We start from the raw sequence: 18,289 nt of genomic DNA on the forward strand, positions 1-18,289 counted from the left end.
GCAACTCACACACTCAAAAGAATAACTCAAGACCAATTTATAAAAATACTTCAGATTTTTATATACATTTTAAGATCATGATCATCAGAATTGGTTAAGTACTTTTCGAGGTATGAATTTTTTAATTTTAATAAAAATAGTCTTTTTGTGTGTAATTCCACAACGTAGGAGTCAATGGAAGATAAACTTTAAAAATACATATTAAATCACACAGTAGGTTTACCAGGTTCTTCTTTAGCAGGTTGGTCGAGGTCATCAGTGGTCACACTGTGCCAGCTAGAGAAGTTCGGGTGGCTCCCGGCTCCGGCGGGAGCAGTGGGAAAATGTCTCTGGAGCTGGGGCCACTGCGGGGGACCACTTTGAAAAGCACTGCACAGATAAGTTTAAAGGTGAATCATGGGGGTCGTCTTGGAGTATCAAAGTTTCAAGGGGTGGAGGACCCGTGGGGCACAGCTTTTTCTTCGATGCCGGGCACAGGGCAGCCAAGTGCAGAGCGAACAGGTGAGCCAGGAGCTCTGTGCAAGGATGCCCTTAGAAGCAGTAGGTAGATCAGTTCAAGGGCCAATTGCAGACAACGAGGAAACTCTTGCAGGAGGTCCAGGTTGTTTCTGAAGTCCCTCGGCTGGGACTTCCTTGTGAACCTTTTTCAGTCCTGGGTGAACTGTTTTTCTTGGTGTCTGAAGTCGGGTGACCAATACCCAAGGCACTGGTATAATTCAGCCTCCAGAGGGTGCAGTGCCACCAAACTTGGCACACTGGCTGGGTTTCTTTTTGTGGTTATTGATGTGGAGTTTGGTCTGGCTGTGACGTCCGAGTCCTGAGTTAGCATCCAGTCAGTGAAGTGGACCTGACTGGCTTGTTAGTTCCTTCTGGTTTTAGAGTGGTACCTCCACTTTGGAGGGAGTTCTCTGGCAATTTGCAAAGCCTGGAGGTCCTCTAGGGTTCCGTAGAGTTTTTCCAGTTGTCCAGCAGTTCTGCAGTGGTGATTGTTGGGTACTGGGTGCGTCACGCAGGGTTTGGCGTCTTTCCTTTGGTGCAGCAGGTCCACAGTTCTTGTGCCTTGGATCTTCTTGGTGCTGGTCTTCTTCTGTCCAACAAATCTGGTTTCTTAGTCTAGGGATGCCCACTAAATACCGTATTTAGTGGGCATTTTAGGGGGAAACTGGTGGTAACCAATGGGTCATCCACCTTAGTGTGGCTAAACCCACTAAGTGACCACTTCCTGTGGGCAGGGGTCCCTTCGCTACACCTGATTGGCTATTTTCCTTCCACCCAAGATGAAGGAAAATGAAATGGAGGGTCCACCTTGCATTCAACACCTTTGGGTAGTGCATGCCAGGTAGGGCCACTCCTCCTGTCCTTTGTTTGAGTTTCCTGCTGTTGCTCCCACCAACAGTGGGGGTTTGCAACAGGGGCGGCCATCTGCTGCTAGTAGCAGGCCTCAACTACGAGTTTCAGAGGCGGTAAGCCTGTTAAATCTTGCCAACAGGGAGGAGGTGTTAGAACCTCCACCCAGGAAGGGCTTTGTTCTATATCCCAGAGGGCAGAGGCCCTCTCCCCAGGGGTACAGTTTTGTGTCTGGAGGTGGCACGCTGAATTTGACCAGCCAGCAACCATTTTAAGGTAGTTAGCTTTTTGCAGGGGCTCCTTTAAGGTGACCCCTGGGTACTTTTATTATAATTTGGTACCAGTTTAGATTAATCATTCTAAGCCATTTGATACCAAACAACAATGGGTTCAGAGGGGCAATCATGTAGCTGTGAAACTGGTATTGACTAGTGTCCAGCCTATGTATTAAAATGGCTGCTCTGTTCACTCACTTTGTCCCAGGCTTGGTAAGGACACAGTGGGGGCATGTTGCTCATGCAGCTGCGCCCTCACATGCAGTATAGTGCACCCTGTCTTAGGGATGGAAGGCCTACCAGTGGGGTGTCTTACCCATAGTGCAAGCAGTGTATAGTGGACAGGGCACACAGGCAGTGGGCCAAGTCGAGTTTTTATTTTGGGTTTACCTCAGGACACTCAGCCTGCAATGGCAGTGCTGGGTGCACCTGAATGCAGGGCCCTAAAGGGTGGCACAATCAGTGCTGCTACCCTGAGGGGCCTACCTTTAGTATCTCCTGCCCCGGGTACTTAAGTGACATTTACTAGGGGCTTAAGGGGTCAGCTAAAGGTGTCTCCAATTGTACCAATGCATCACAATAGTTTAGGGAAAGAGCTCTGACCCAGGGAACCTAGTGAGCAGGGGCCGTGGGCACTAACAATGTCTAGGCTACATCATATACCAGGCAAAAAGTGGGGGCTAACCATGTAAAAAGGAGGACTTTTCTGGCAGACCTGTCAACCAGCATAGACCAGGCATGGATTGGATACAGGATGTAAGAAACTTATAGCTGTAAGTGCGGAGAAATGTCTACTTTCTAAAAGTGGCATTTCTAAAATAGTAAGGTTGAATTCAACTTCACCAGTAAGCAGGAATTCTTACTACCATTCCAGCCATACCAAACATGACAATGCAACTTCTTTCAGATCAGAAATTACCACTTAAATGTATATAAGGGAATAATTTCCAATGCTGGTCTATGAAAGGATAGTGAAAAAGGACAATGGGAGTTTTTCACTACCAGGACATGTAAAACTTGTGAGTAAATGCCCTGCCTTTCACTCACATAGCACCCTGCCTTTTTGACTTTTTGGCTACCTAGGGCCTACCTTAGGGATGACATATATAATAAAAGGGGAGTTTAAGGATTTGGCAAGGAGTTTAAGGATTTGGCAATCCACTCCAATGCAAAGTGGATGTGGCAATAAAATTGCACACACATGCCTTGCAATGGCAGGCCTGAAACATGGTTAAGGGGTACTGTGGGTGTGACAATCAGACTGCAGACTCACTAGTAACATTTATTTTACAGGCCCTGGGCACATGGTATGCACTTTACTAGGGACTTACAAGTAGCCAATGTTGCCATGTTTTAGGGAGAGAGCACATGCTCTTTAGCCCTGACTAGCAGTAGTAAGGCGCCCAGAGTCCCAAAGCCAACAAAAACGAGTTCAGAAAAAAAGGAGGAAAAAAGCAAAAGGTTTGGGGTGACTCTTCAGAGAAGTCCATTTTCCAACAGTGTGTGTGTGTGTGTATTGTGTGTGTGGTAATTGACTGCATATTTGATTGCCTGTGCTGGTAAAGAAAGCAGCAGAGTCACTTCTTAAAAATATGACTGTGCTCCTCTTCTCCCCTAATGTAACTTAGCACAGAAACTTTGCTTGAAGCCCTATGGCACTATTTCCTAGTAAATTTGGTTCACAAACTGCATTTTGTAGCATGGCTATTAATACTACAGTACTGCTATTAGGGTACTACAAAATGCAGTTAAAAAACCTACATACATAGATCTCAGCCACAAGTGTGGAAATGGCAATTAAACGTAGGACTAAGTTTCAGATGCAAATGTGGAAGGGGTGGCTTGTAAAATGGGAATACTTACACCTAAATGAGAGGTTTAGGGAGGGGTTAAGAGGGTTTTTTTGGAGGATATGCAAAAAAAGACCCATCAACACAACAGTAAGTACATTGCAATTCTCAAACTGCACTTCTTAAGTTACTACGGGCAAAAAGGTTGGAAAACTGTTGGTAATGTACTCCAGGCCAGCCTTGGAGTACGACCAGCACCACAAATGGTCACTCACCAGCACTGCAACCCCCTCCCATCGAAAATAAAGGATACAGGGTCCTAATACTGCAACTCACAGGCAATAGTGTTCAAATAAATAACATTATTTTGAATCTTGCAATACATATATACATTTTGTTTAATTTGAATATATGTTTGTGTGTGTGTCTAATTAATAATTATATAACTATGGTATTGTAATATTAAAGTTAGAATAAATTATAACTTTTGTTAAGTAACTCAAAATAATTTTAAATTAATTCCATATATATCTTTAAAAATATATTCTTTGGGGAGATTATTTTTAAATTCAATAAAATAAATATATTTTAAATAATTATTTAATACACATTAAAGTTAATGTGCTGTGACATTTTATTTTACTAATTTTATATGTAAAATAAATGTATGAATTAACATTACATAAAAAATCATATTTTCTAAGTTTAACAAACTTTAATGCATTTTCCTATACTTCAAAGTAGGAAACACCTTCTGTGGTGGCTGAGACCTCTGAAAAAGTGTAAAAAGTTACAAGTAGTAACTTTACACTCGTAAATCCTTTTCTAGGAGGCTCCATTGGGAGGTAGTGATATGTAAGGAAATTGTGTATAGCAAAAAAGTATAAAAGTACACCTAGTTCAAAAGCAAATTTACACATGAGTAGATCTACATGTGTACGTCTTCCTTTACAAACAGAGCCCAGGGTTTTTTCTATTGATCTAGCCCTAGAGGCCTTCATAAAGAAGCTCTGTACAAGGTACACGTAAGAGCATATACAAACTGGAGACCTGAGCATCAAGCAGTATATGATACAAGAGCTGAGTAATAGGAACAAACACACACTCATATTCCATATCAAAACAAAATTAACAAAGTTATAAAACATTACAAAATTGTATGCTTATAATTGTCAGAGCTGCTTCTTTCGCACTGTTGTATCAGAATATCGTTGTCAGAATATTGTCCAACATAAGTATTGTGTCCTAATATCTATCACACAAATATTGCCACAGTGGAGCTATTAGAAAATTAAAACAGAATCAACAATTTTGTTGCAAATGATATGTAGGACCCAATCTTTCAGTAAGATGATATTTCATTACAAAATATTCTGACACACAACAGGGCTAAAGGAAGTGAGTTAATCCACTGTGAGGAAAGTTGTAGTACTGCGTGGGATGATGTTGAAGTGGCATATCTTAAAGCTTGATAAAGTAGGCTTTCCAGGCCCTTTCGTAATCTGAGAGGAAAAGGATCTCTCTGATCTGGTTGGGGAGAGAGTTCCAGAGTAACTAAACACCTAACTTAAAAGATTTGAACTGTGAAATGGAACAGGGGGGCTACAAGACACAGGCAGAGGCGTAGCACAGGCCCCTGCGGCACCTGTGTAGCACGTGGCCACCAACCATTCAAGTGACCATATTTAGCCCATACCCAATGAATACCTTTGAGGTATGGAAGATGCTGGAGCCCTTTGCCACATTCTGCAGATGGGGTCATCATTTTGCATTAAGCAACTGGACAGCGGTTAGCTGATAGTAGCAACCAAGGCAGTCTCTGCTGTGTAATTAGGGGTGATTAGAAGCCAGGAACACTGTGCAGAATGTCTTTCAGCACAAGCACAAGTGATGAGTTTTGAACACTAAAGGCAACAGAGGGCCACCCACAACTGATGCCTGTAGGATAGTCGGGGAAGGTTATACACAGGGGCGGCTCCTCCGCTATGGCCGAGGAGACTGGCCCCCACCAGCAGCAGCAGCTGTAAAAGATTTACAAGAAAACAAAATTTGATTATCTTTATTATTGTTTTCTTGTAAAAGGGGTGGGGCCATGTGGCTGGGACGAGCATGAAGGGGGAAACATACATGTTCACTGTGCTCTCTCCAACCCAGCAATGTAGGCACTGCTTTGCTTGGTTGGAGACAGCCCGCAGAGACTTTCACTTTGCCTCAGGGAGCTCTGCCCAATCCTAGCGCTGCTTTCATGCTGGCAGCAGAATGAAAGCAGTGTTAGGATTGGACGCAGGGCAGGCTGGGAGCCTGTTCCTGCAGTTGAGGATGGAGGAGTGGATTGGCGCAGTGCAGCAATAAAGATAAGTTGTTTTTTTAATTTATTATATTTTATTCCCCCCCCACGTGTGGCACTTCCCCGCCCCTTTTCCCTCCTGTGAACCACTACTGGTTATACATAAATTTGGAAGAAAATTATTAATTTGATCAAGTTGGGAGGAAGCCTATTCAAGAGACCTGTTAGTGAGCTATTGCAGTAAAAATGCGTACCCATATTTAGGATGTTGATTTGAGGTGTGATGCAAAGGAAAGGGAGGTGCAGTAGATGTTTGAGTAGCTGGAGCCTAGCAGCAGTGTTGAAGATGATAAAGGATTCCAGGTGGATGCCAGAGTTGATTAGTTTCCAGGGTTTCTGGTAGGAAGGCAAGTTGGCAAGGCATCTCAGGGAACAAATAGGAAAGTAAGGGTGACAAGGACAAATGAGGCATGACAGTAAATACTTATGGGTAAATGGTGCCCTTTGGTTGTTTTTTTACTCTTCTCATAAGCAATGCCATCTTCAGGTTTTTTGGAGCCCAGGAGTAGAAATACTTTAGGGGCCATGTTTAGAACTGTGGGTGTGTCCTACCTTATATTTGTTTTGATTATTTATTTTATAAGGGTTCACTTAAGGGTAACTAACAATCTACCCTCATAAGGTCAAATTAACCTTTGGACTCAGATAGGTGTGAGTGTTTGGCTCTGAACAAAATAAAGTCAACAATAAAGAAAACCAAACAATAGCATCATTAATCAACCTTAGAGTCAGTACTTTAAACACAGCATGACCTACTTGGTCATGAATCACCACAACAGTTTAGTAAAGTTCAAAAATGTATTGCACTTTAGATTAACAATTCTAAGATCATATAAATCAACACAAAACCAAATTATAAAGATAAATGAATAACACAGGTTGACCAAACCTTCTAAAGAATCTCAGCTTTGACAGAATATGAATCATGAGGCACTCAAGAATCACCATGCAGAATAACAGCAATATCAGATGCACAGTTAAGATTGAATACATTGAGTTAACACGGATGTATTATTCACAATCAGTTATTTTGCACAGCCAAATTCAGAAAGTGACATTCTAACTATTACCCTAATTAGGTTAAGCATGCTGGACTTCATGCAAAAAGAAGACAAAAATCTGGAAAACATCTATCTATGGCTCTAGCAAAAATAGCAGTTGGGGTTCTAGAAGAGAAAACATGTAAACCTGCAAGAATAACAAATGCACAAACTATGTTAACCCTCTCCTTAATGGGTTTAGCAGGCAGCGAAGTCTTCTTCAGTGGAGCATCTTCTTGGCCAGCTTCAGTGGACAGTGGCATATGTGGAAACAGGTCAGTAATGTTTGGCTTTAAAGCATCTGAACTGTAAGTGGCACATAGCACATTATTTCACTAGCAGAAATAAAAGCACATCTGAACACAGACAGGAACAGGGTAGAACTGCACTCTAAACAGCAGGGAAGAATTCTGCATAAGACTAATCACAGCAAAGGACAAAGCAAAATCTCTCAAAAGTCTGAGCTTACACCACAATATTAAAGTCGCAAAAAAGAACTATATACTCTGCCATTGGTTAGACTATAGGGTGGTTTTGGACAGAACCAATTAAAACTATAGCACGTTTCTCCATGTTGCACTTCTTGTGTTCTTTTCTCCCTCATTGGTTCACCTCTTTTCACCGTCATCACCAGTTTCTGTCACAGAAATAAAATGTTACATAAAACTACTGAAAGCCTTTGTTTTCTGTGGAACACTAACTGTCTGGAACTAAACAAATGTTTCAATACTATTACATTTCCCTCCCTCCACATCAACAGGATGCTTCAGGAAGGAGAGAACAGTGGCAGTGACTTTCCATCTACATCAGCAATTTCTAAACATCACATTATTTCACCTGAATTACCTTAACATAGGCCTGTTTAAAAACACAGTAAAATGTGCAGTGTACAACATTTAATAAAACTGAAACTATTTATTTTCTGAACATTTAATGTTATTTTTTCATTACTCTCAGTTAGTAAAACATAAAATACATTTAATTTGACAGTGATTTATTTTCATTTTCAAAATATTTGTATCAATTATGAGTGTAGGCCTAATTTTCATTTCAGCCTTGCACTTTTCAACGCACGTTTTTCTTTCAGTTAATCACGCAATTTTATTAGTAATTTTCACACTCTAACGTTCCCTCCTCTGATGACTATATATGTCATCACAGAACAACTTTGAATTTTATCACTGATTTTCTGCTAATTTATGCCCGAGTGCATGTTAAACATTCAGAAATAGTGTCACAGAAAACTGCGGAAAATGTTGCCTGCCCATTTTTGCCCCAAAATCCTTAAAATGACACTGGCTGTAGCGCGAGAGAGTCGGAGGTTGAGATAGGCAGAAAGAGGGAGCGAGGTTGAGGTAGAAAAATAGACAGGGGTGAGACGGAAAGAGGGAAAGATCAGTTTTCCAGGGTGCCTCATGTTAGTTTAATTGCCTGGGTAATTTCCAACTTTGCCCATACCTTAAAACATTTCTGCCCATGGGAACCACAAGCTTAGATCCTGTGGTGCACCATGCCTTGGTCAGCTTAATGATAAGCTGCCCTAGTGGAACTTGATCCATGGGCTACTATTTGGCAAAGACCCACCTAGTTCTGCCATATATGTCTCTATACCAGAAATACAGACAAACAGCAGGAGCCATAGAGAAAGAGTGAACAGGGGACACTAAAAAAACTACTCATAGCAGCCTGAATTGCTCACCGTAAAAGCAAGGCTAATGGCCACAATCATTAGCTGTCACCGAAAGAGCAGAAAAAACACTACCACTCAGAATGTGCCAGGCTAAGAACTTTATGCAAGGCCAGCAGGGATAGCAAGAAGAGAAGTATTCAGAAACACCAGGTGTAAGAGCAGCCACAATGACAGACAAGATGGATTCTTGTCAGAATAGTACTCCCAGGTACAGCACCTGGAGCAATTCTCATAGAGGGCAAGCTTCTGTGTCAGGGACACACTCTCAGCCGTGGCAAGCAGGTGCCAATGTAAAAGCCATGTTAATGACCAGCAGGTTGCAATATAATAGCAGGATTCTCATCCTGTAAGAGCCACACGCATAGCAAGCAGGTGTCTTTGCAACAGCAGCACTCACTAACAGCAGCCATCTCTGCATATAACTGGAAAAGCAGAATACAGACACCTTGGGTCTACACAAACTGCCATGTATTTTACCTGACTGACTGCAAGAACCGAAGCAAGAGTAGGTGTCCCCTTCTCAGCCACCATGTGTCACTGTCAGACCACCACCCCTAACCAGTAGCTAAAGCTGGTGGAGCAGATCCACCTGCCACTTGATATAGTTATAGGCCAGTGGTATTCACACTTGTTAATGCTGTGCCCCCCCCCCCAGTGAAAAAAAAATAATCATCGCCCCCCAGGCGCCTCAGAATCTTTCAAAACTATTCTTTTATGTTGGCAATTTTTAAATAAGCCTAGACTTATTTAAACATTGCAACTAAGTCTGTTACCTTTTGACCAATGCAATAAACATGTTTCTGCTTAAAACAAAGTAATATTATTTGCATAATCATTCTTTCGGCCAGAGTCTAGCACACCCCACGGGATCACTTGATGTCCCCCTAGGGGGGTCCACCCCCCAGTTTGAAGACCCCTGTGGTAGGCGAAGCTGTCTTTTACTTGACTACACTTGTGTTACGAGATCAGTACTTCATTTGTTACTCTCTTTTTCAGATCAATTTGGTAATTTTTACAAGGATTTTGAAGGTGATCCTCGCAAAACTGAGAGCAAATCAGAAGGGCTATGCTGACTATAAACTAAGGTGAGTGTGCCTGGGCCTTTCCGTCTAAATAGCAGTAGGACACAAAGCTGCAAGTGGTATAACTTTAAACTATATTTGTTTAGAAAAAGATCAACAGTGGAACACCCAGATTCCAACCGATGGAGAATAAATCAAAGAAAAATACATTAATCCTCTGTCAACAACAAATGAGCTACATATTAATATTGAAAACTGTCACACCTATCAGGTAGATACTGAAGGAATAACTGGATGCATCTGCTACCCCTATGAGAAAGGGGACAAAACCATCCAAACTTCCTTGAAAAATGGGCGCAGAAATGTTACATCACCTTCCACCTTCAATATATACTCTTAGATGTGATTGGCTAGCACACCGCCCATTGTAAGTAAATCCCTCTGCCATCTATTATTTCACTAATATTTGTCACTCCTTCTTCACGAACTGATAATTCATTGGTTTACTTCCATGGGTTAATTGGTGCTTTCTGACGCCACTATTTTGTTTTATCCTCATGGCAATCCCGCTGGTATCCTCTGGGATTGAAACTTTATCAACAATAAGGGTTATTGGCCGAAAATTAATCCAATGTCACCTGTGAAAATGTTTAAACCCAATTATGCGCCCTATTTATTTACACACGAATGGGCCATGCTGTTTTATTCCACTGTGTGATCACAGGGACACTGGACACCTTAACCTTTTGATTTCAGAGTAAGTGGTTTCTTCTATATATAAAAACGTTGCTCATGGATGTTGCCAGAGGTCTAATTTATTTTTCTTTGATTCATTCCCCCTCGGTGGGATTCTAGGTATCCTACTGTTGCCACTTTTCTTAACAAACATTGTTTAAAGTTATACCACTTGTGGCTTTGTTATTTATGGCCCTCGCTTCATTGGGATTGAACGGGCAGATCTGTTTGGTGTACTCTCCATCTAGAAAGCACTTAAAATGGCACACGCGCGCGTATGCGTGTGTTTTTTTCTTACTAAGGTGGTCATTACAACCCTGGCGGTCGGTGTTAAAGCGGTGATAAGACCGCCAACAGGCCGGCAGCAAAAAATGTGAATTACGACCGTGGCGGAAACCGCCAACAAAGACAGCCACTTTAACACTCCGACTGCCATGGCGGTACAAACAAACAGCATGGCGGTCACCGCGAACAGACAGGCGGAGGATAATGTACCGCCAACAGTATCACAGCCTACCAATCCGCCACCTTTTCCGGGGCGGATTCCCTGTGAACAAAAACATGGCGGAAACTGGACTTCAAAGGGAAAACTTTCACCTCTACACACCCCACGAGGAACCAGGACGCCATGGAACCAGAGCTACACATTCTCCCTGCCCTTATCTTCTTGCTCCTCTACCAGGAGCACGAACGCCGGCGGCGAAGACCACAGTGAGTACTGCACCTACGACACAGGAGAGGGGGGGATGGAAAAAACAGGGACACACACGCAACACCCCCACCCCCACCCTCACCCACTACAACACACACACTAATACAGCATGAAACATTACAGTTACACCCCCCCAAACTCCCCGGAAGAATGCAAAGACAAAAGGAAATGATTGTAACCATTGTAATATATTAAAATCCAGTACGCAAAAATATATATACACTATTCACAAATATATACACCAACAATAGTAGTCCAGGTATTGCTCCATTGAAGTCCGTGGAACACTGGGCCCACACGGCATGGGCGAGGCCCACACTCAATACCCGAACACTGCAGGGGCATCAGATAGCAATAAAACAGGCACCTCAGGGGGAAGGGAAAGGGGGGGCACCTCAGCCGGTTGAGTGCATGACGCCAAATCCACGAGGGGGCCACATGCCCACTGTTCAATCCTGGGGAGTGTAAAGCCACAGTCTCTCAAGTCTCTACAGTGGGTGGGTTGCCCAATGTTCAATCCTGGGGAGTCAAAGCCACAGTCTCTCACGTCTCTACAGTGGGTGGGCTACCCATTTTTCAATCCTGGGGAGTGCAAAGCCACAGTCTCTCAAGTGGATAACATTCTCCACTGGTTCTGGAGGGGGTTTTGTGCCTAGAGTGCTTCATCCTGCTAAGGACAGAGGTAGTGGATGCCTTTCTCCACTGGTTCTGGAGGGGGCTTTGTGCCCAGAGTGCTTCATCCTGCTTAGGACAGAGGTAGTGGATGCCTTTCTCCACTGGTTCTGGAGGGGGCTTTGTGCCCAGAGTGCTTCATCCTGCTAAGGACAGAGGTAGTAGATGCCTTTCTCCACTGGTTCTGGAGGGGGCTTTTTGCCCAGAGTGCTTCATCCTGCTAAGGACAGAGGTAGTGGTTGCCTTTCTCCACTGGTTCTAGAGGGGGCTTTGTGCCCAGAGTGCTTCATCCTGCTCGTGGCGGACACAGTAGCGTCAGTGCCCTTGGTGCTCATGGGCCAGCGGTGCTTGTGGCGGCGGTGTCCTGTTCAGCTGTGCTTGTGGCGCCGGTGTCCTGTTCAGCTGTGCTTCTTGCGGCGGGGTCCTTGGCAGCGACTTAGCTGCTGGCGGTGCTGCCTGGCCCAGCGACTCAGCTGCTAGCGGTCCTTTCTGGCCCAGCAGGTCTGGTGCTGGCGGTCCTTCCTGGCCCAGCGTGGCTGGTGCTGGCGGTCCTGTCTGGCCCGGCGGGGTTTGTGCTGGCGGTCCTTTCTGGCCCAGCGGGGCTGGTGCTGGCGGTCCTGTCTGGCCCAGCGGGGCTGGTGCTGGCGGTCCTTTCTGGCCCAGCGGGGCTGGTGCTGGCGGTCCTTACTGGCCCAGCGGGGCTGGTGGTCCCTTCTGGCACAGGTGGGGTGGGGTGCCACAGGGTCTGCCATCACAAGGGGACCTAACTAGCACACTCGCCCTAGCCTAGGGAAACCCACAGCCCACCTCCCCCACCCAGACACCTCCACTGTGCGCTGAATCTGCTGAATTAGAGGTACTCAGCCCCTGTGGCTGCTGTGATGCCCTCAAACACCCATCCAACTCCGGGTACGCCACCGCCAGGATACTGAACATCAGGGGGGTCATGGAGCGACAGGCACCCCTCCCACGTTGGGAGGCCATCCCCAGCTGAGCCTCCGCCGTCTTCTTGCTCCAGCAGAGAATGTCCTCCCATCTCTTACGGCAGTGGGTGCTCCATCTCTGATAGACCCCCAGGGTCTGGACGTCCTTGGCGATGGCACGCCAAATTTCCTTCTTCTGGTGGGCTCTGACCTACATTATTTGTACAGGGGAAAAAGAAAAGTTATTACCAACTGCACCAGCACAGTCATTGGCTCCCATCCCTACCCTTGCCATGTGGCACATGCACTCACCGTCGTTACATGCACGCCTCAATCTCCCCCACCCCCATCTTTCATCCACCCCACTCCACACAGGCATAGCCCATACAACATGCTCCCAGTGTACTTACCTGTTTGTCTGGAGGACCGTAGAGTAGCGTGTACTGGGGGAGGACCCCATCCACTAGTTTCTCCAACTCCTCCGATGTGAAGGCAGGAGCCCTTTCCCTAGACGCACGAGCCAATGTCTCTTCCAGACTGAGGTCACAGCAGCACTTGCAGTGTAGGTCCTCTCCTGTCGAAGATCAGGTATCGAGTGAATGAAGAGATAGAAAATGTCGGTCACGTCTGCGGCGGTGCATACCATCACCGCCGGCGTACATCGTCATTGGCTCCTGGGACCCATAGGGTCCAATGTTAACCAATGCAGAATTGGGCCACGGTCTTCTACCACCTACCGTGACGGTGTACAATGCCAGCGCAGTTACCTCACATCCCATTGTCCCACTTTCCAGGCCAGGCAGCAGCCATTTCAGGGGCCTGTATGGCTTAATTTTTTTACTGCGTCACACATACCTAGGCCTTGCCTCAACACTCATACATGCTTATTTCGGATTATGAATCGTGTACTGTGTAAGCTGTGGCTACGTACCTCTGAGTTGGTTGACTCATGTGCTCTCTATTGTCCTTCATAGGCACCATCCGCTGGGACATGTGAGGAGATGGCGACATCCTCCGGTGTACAGACCGCTGGTGGACCTGTCGACAATGGAGGAAAGACATGTGATCATCACCTACATGCTTGATCGTGCCACAATCCTGGAACTGTGTGCCCAGTTGGAGCCAGACCTGATGTCAGCTATCCACCATCCCACAGGAATCCCCCCTCAAGTGCAGGTGCTGTCAGTACTCAATTTCCTTGCAAGTGGGTCATTTCAAACAACAGTGGCCATAGCATCAGGGATGTCCCAGCCTATGTTTTCCAACGTGTTTGCCCTGCTGAAACACATGCGGAGCTACATCGTTTTCCCTCAGGTGGAGGATTTGCCTACAGTGAAAGGTGATTTCTATGCCCTGGGACAAATCCCCAACATCATAGGTGCCATTGATGGGAAACATGTGGCCTTAGTCCCCCCCGCAGGAGTGAACAGGTGTACAGAAACCAGAAGAGTTATCATTCGATGAATGTTCAGATGGTGTGTTTGGCCGACCAGTACATCTCCCATGTTAATGCCAAATTCCCTGGCTCAGTGCATGACGCTTACATTTTGAGGAATAGCAGCATCCCTTATGTGGTGGGGCAACTCCAGAAGGCACAGTGTGTGACTATTAGGTGAGCACGTGGTAGCAAGTCAGTGGGAATGGTTGTGTGGGTCGGGGGATAGCCCTACAGGTTAGTGTGTGTCTGACAGGTGCCCCTCGCCATTTGCAGGTGACTCTGGTTACCCCAACCTGTCACGGCTACTGACCCCAGTGAAGAATCCCAGGACAAGGGCAGAGGAACGCTACAATGAGGCCCATGGGCAAACTCGGAGGATTATAGAGCGGACTTTCGGCCTCCTGAAGGCCAGGTTCAGGTGCCTCCATATGACAGGTGGATCCCTATTCTACTTACCAAAGAAGGTGTGCCAGATCATCGTGGCCTGCTGTATGCTTCACAACTTAGCTTTGCAATGACAGGTGCCTTTTCTGCAGGAGGATGGTCCAGATGGAGGTGTTGTGGCAGCTGTGGAGCCTGTGGACAGTGAAGACGAGGAAGAAGAGGACATTGACAACCGGAACTCTGTGATCCCTCAATACTTCCAGTGAGACACAGGTAAGAATACAAACCTGACTACTGCATGTACTTTGACACTTCTACCTCGCTACTGTCTGTCGTTTTCACCCAGTGTATGGTCACTGAGTTTTCACTTTCCTTTACGATTTCACAGATGTGGGTCCCACTGTGTGACATCTGCTTTGTTTCCTCATGGACTAGAGCTGTGTGACATAGGTATGTTGACATTACAATTGAAAGAGCTTTTTGTCACTGTAATTGCTAATACACTATTTCGAAATCACAGACAGACTCCAGATTGTTTTGTGCTTCAGGGTGTTTATTTAAGTGCTCTATATTGGAGGGTGCTGTAAAATGGTGAGGGGTGATGGTGGAGGAATGTCCATGGCAGAGTCCAGTCTATTAGTCTCACAGGTGCATTGCCCATATGGGCATAGGAAGTGGAGCTGGGGCAGTTTGAGGATGGACAGGGTGACAAGGTGGGACAGAAGGATGACAATCAGGGCGGTCTCATTTCTTGGCGGGGGTCTTGGCATCGTTCTCTGTCTTTGTCCTGGATCTCAGGGACCGTTTGCGGGGTGGTTCTGCCTCTGCAGGGGGTAGGATGCTGGTGTGGTGGTCCTGTGGTGGTGCCTCCTGTCCACTAGCGCTGGCGGAGGTGGTGGGCAGTTCATCGTCCATGCTAGTGTCAGGGGCCCCTTGTTGTGCCACAGTGTCCCTCCTGGTGTTGAGGACTTCATTCAGCTCCCCTACAATGGTGCCAAGGGTGGAATTGATGGATCAGAGTTCCTCCCTGAAGCCCAAATACTGTTCCTCCTGCAGCCACTGGGTCTCCTGAAACTTGGCCTGTACTGTTGCCATCGTCTCCTGAAAATGGTGGTATGCTCCCATGATGTTGGAGAGGGCCTCATGGAGAGTGGGTTCCCTGGGCCTGTCCTAGCCTTGTCGCACAGCAGCCCTCCTAGTTGCCCTGTGTTCCTGGGCCTCTGTCCCCTGGACAGTGTGCCCACTGCCACTGCCCCCAAGTCCCTGTTGTTGTTGGGGTGGTGGGTTAGCCTGGGTTCCCTGTAGTGGTGGACACACTGCTGATTGACGTGTCCTGGGGACAGAGGTATGGGCCCGCTGGGTGGGTGCTGTGCTGGTGTTTCCAGAGGGGGGAAGCTCAGTGGTGGCCTGTGACTGTGTGAGGGGAATCGACTGTCCCGATGTCCCAGATGGGCCGGGCTGGTCATCTAGATCCAGTTGGACAGAGCTGCTGTCATCACTGTGAGCCTCTTCTGTTGGTGGTGTGGACATGTGTGCCTCCTGTCCGGTGGCATTGGGTAGAGGTCCTGCAGGGGTATAAAAAGATGTTTATTGCATCTGTGTGTGCCATGGTGTGCAATGGGTTGGTGACCGTGTACCCCAGTGCTTGCATTCCTGTGTGGGACCTTGTGTGATGGTGGTTTCGGGGGGGGTATGGGTATGTGCAGTGGCCATGCTTTGGTGATGGGCATCCATGCTTTGTTGTTGCAAGGAGGGCTTGGTGTTGGGATGTGTGGTTTGTGATATTGGGACATTTGTGAGGAGTTGGAGTGATAGGGGTGAGGGCGAGGGTGGAGGTATGTGATAGCATGCTGGTAGGGTGGGGGATGTAATAGTTAAGATTTTACTTTACCAGTGTCCATTCCTCTATCTACTCCTGCGAGGCCCTCAGGATGCAGAATCGCTAAGACCTGCTCCTCCCATGTTGTTTGTTTGTCGTAGTTTGGACTCTTGCTCTGAGCAAGACTGCTGGTTTAAGGACGACAGTACTTTTGTTTGTAGGCGACTACGCCTTTCCTACAACAAGTTGCAACTGTTGTCCCAACCGTAACCGGCTCATTAGCAGCACCTCACCAGAAACACAAAAGTAAAAGGTGATTTATGGCAGCCGTTACACATGGACTCGAGAATAAGATTTCTCAGGGAGTGTCGTGGTTAAACGGAGATTACCGTTTTCTCACAGATATATTATGGCTCATACAAACACAGGCAATGACACAGATGCAGTAGAGTTACAATAGTTTTTATTTAACATAACTGCAATTTGCGATAATTTGCGATAAGTTGCATGGGCTGCGATGATTAGGACAATGAATAATGCAAGAAACAGAATTGTGAAGACAAGAGTCATTATTATAAAGACCCCCACCATCTTGCAATATGTAGAAAAAATATATGAGATGTAATATGCCCTAATGCCCTAACGTGAAAAAGGCCTAACCTCCTACCTAAAGGAGAGCTGGGTTTGTTAAACCTAATCTGCCAATGCCATGTCCATGAGAGGAGCCCCCAACCCTCGTTACCTTGGAATGAGGTCTCTATCTCAGACTCCCCAGGGACACGAAGACTGGGTCAGCGTCAAGACGACTGCAGCATAGGTATCAGCGATGGTGGCGATGCCCTCTGGTCGGAATCCCTCTGATTATCTGTCTAAAGTGTGATGTATTTATACAGATCTACAAGGTCCCCTAATGTAGTTGTGTTCCTAAACAATAGATAACAGACATGCTTGGGACGGCAATTGATATCAACAATCCCTCGAAAGTATAGAGAGGGAAAATCCCTAAGTGTGAACACCTACTGTTTGTTTGTCTTTGGTGCTTGATCTTGACGCCTTGGCGCGGTGACACTGATAATATTACCCATAACAAGTGGCCTAACTATAAACAAGGCAGCCATCTTAGAAGAAATAAATAATGAAATGGGCTACGAGCAAACTAAGTAGGTTAAAAGTCACTAGGTGACGGGGGCACGAGTCTAAAGCCATGGGCTAAGCTAACTCCTGTTCTCCCATTAAAACTAACTAGGATTCACTACAAGTTGTGGGGGAGGAGGTGGGTGTCCGCCGCCAGTCCGCTGAACCTCGATGTGGTGTCTTGAGACCACGCAAAGCACCTTCCCCCATGGGTCGTTCCACCTCTTCCTGATGTCATCCCTATTTCTTGGGTGCTGTCCCACTGCGTTGACCCTGTCCACTATTCTTCGCCATAGCTCCATCTTCCTAGCTACGGAGGTGTGCTGCACCTGTGATCTGAATAGCTGTGGCTGTACCCGGACGATTTCCTCCACCATGACCCTGAGCTCCTCCTCAGAGATCCTGGGGTGTCTTTGCCGTGCCATGGGGTGGTGTGGGTGATGTGTGGGGTGATATTTAGTGGTGTGTTGTGTGAGGTGCGTGGAAGTTATGTGGGTGATGGTATTGTGTGCCTGTGGATGCTTGGTAGTAGTTTGTGGTGTCTCTCTCTGGCCTTCTTTCGGTATTTTGGTTGTAGGGGTTTGGGGGTGATATGGGTGTGTGTTTTATATTGTATTGGGTGTGTGGGAGTGGTGTGTGTATGTGTATCAGGTGTGTGTATTTCGAATTGTCCAATGTGGTAGTGTTTTGTAAATGTGTGTGTATTTTGAGCGCGGCGGTGTGTACCGCCAATGGAATACCGCGGTTGAAAGACCGCCGCGTAGATTCGTTGGCCGTGATAGTGTGGGCGTATATCTGTTGGCGTGACAGTGGAGGTTTTGTTTTCACCAGTTTATCACTGACCTTTGGTGTTGCGGACTTGTGTGGGTGTCTGAATTTTGGCGGTTTCCGAGCTGTGGGTCGTAATGGCTGTGGCGGAATTCCGCGGCGGTGTGTTGGCAGTCTTCTGCATGGCGCTAAG

The 18,289-nt window shown here is 46.3% G+C and overlaps 1 protein-coding gene across 1 annotated transcript in view; it reads left to right on the forward strand.

The window, feature by feature from the left end:
- The window catches only part of LOC138261495 (glucagon receptor-like), a 562,622-nt gene that overhangs the window by 456,477 nt on the left and 87,856 nt on the right, over positions 1 to 18,289 (forward strand). Inside the window, exon 12 of the mRNA XM_069210480.1 lies at positions 9,486 to 9,574. Coding sequence (XP_069066581.1) covers positions 9,486 to 9,574 — 89 coding nt within the window. The remainder of the gene's footprint in view (positions 1 to 9,485; positions 9,575 to 18,289) is intronic.

Source organism: Pleurodeles waltl, chromosome 10 (genome assembly GCF_031143425.1).
Source record: "Pleurodeles waltl isolate 20211129_DDA chromosome 10, aPleWal1.hap1.20221129, whole genome shotgun sequence".
NCBI lineage: Eukaryota > Metazoa > Chordata > Amphibia > Caudata > Salamandridae > Pleurodeles > Pleurodeles waltl.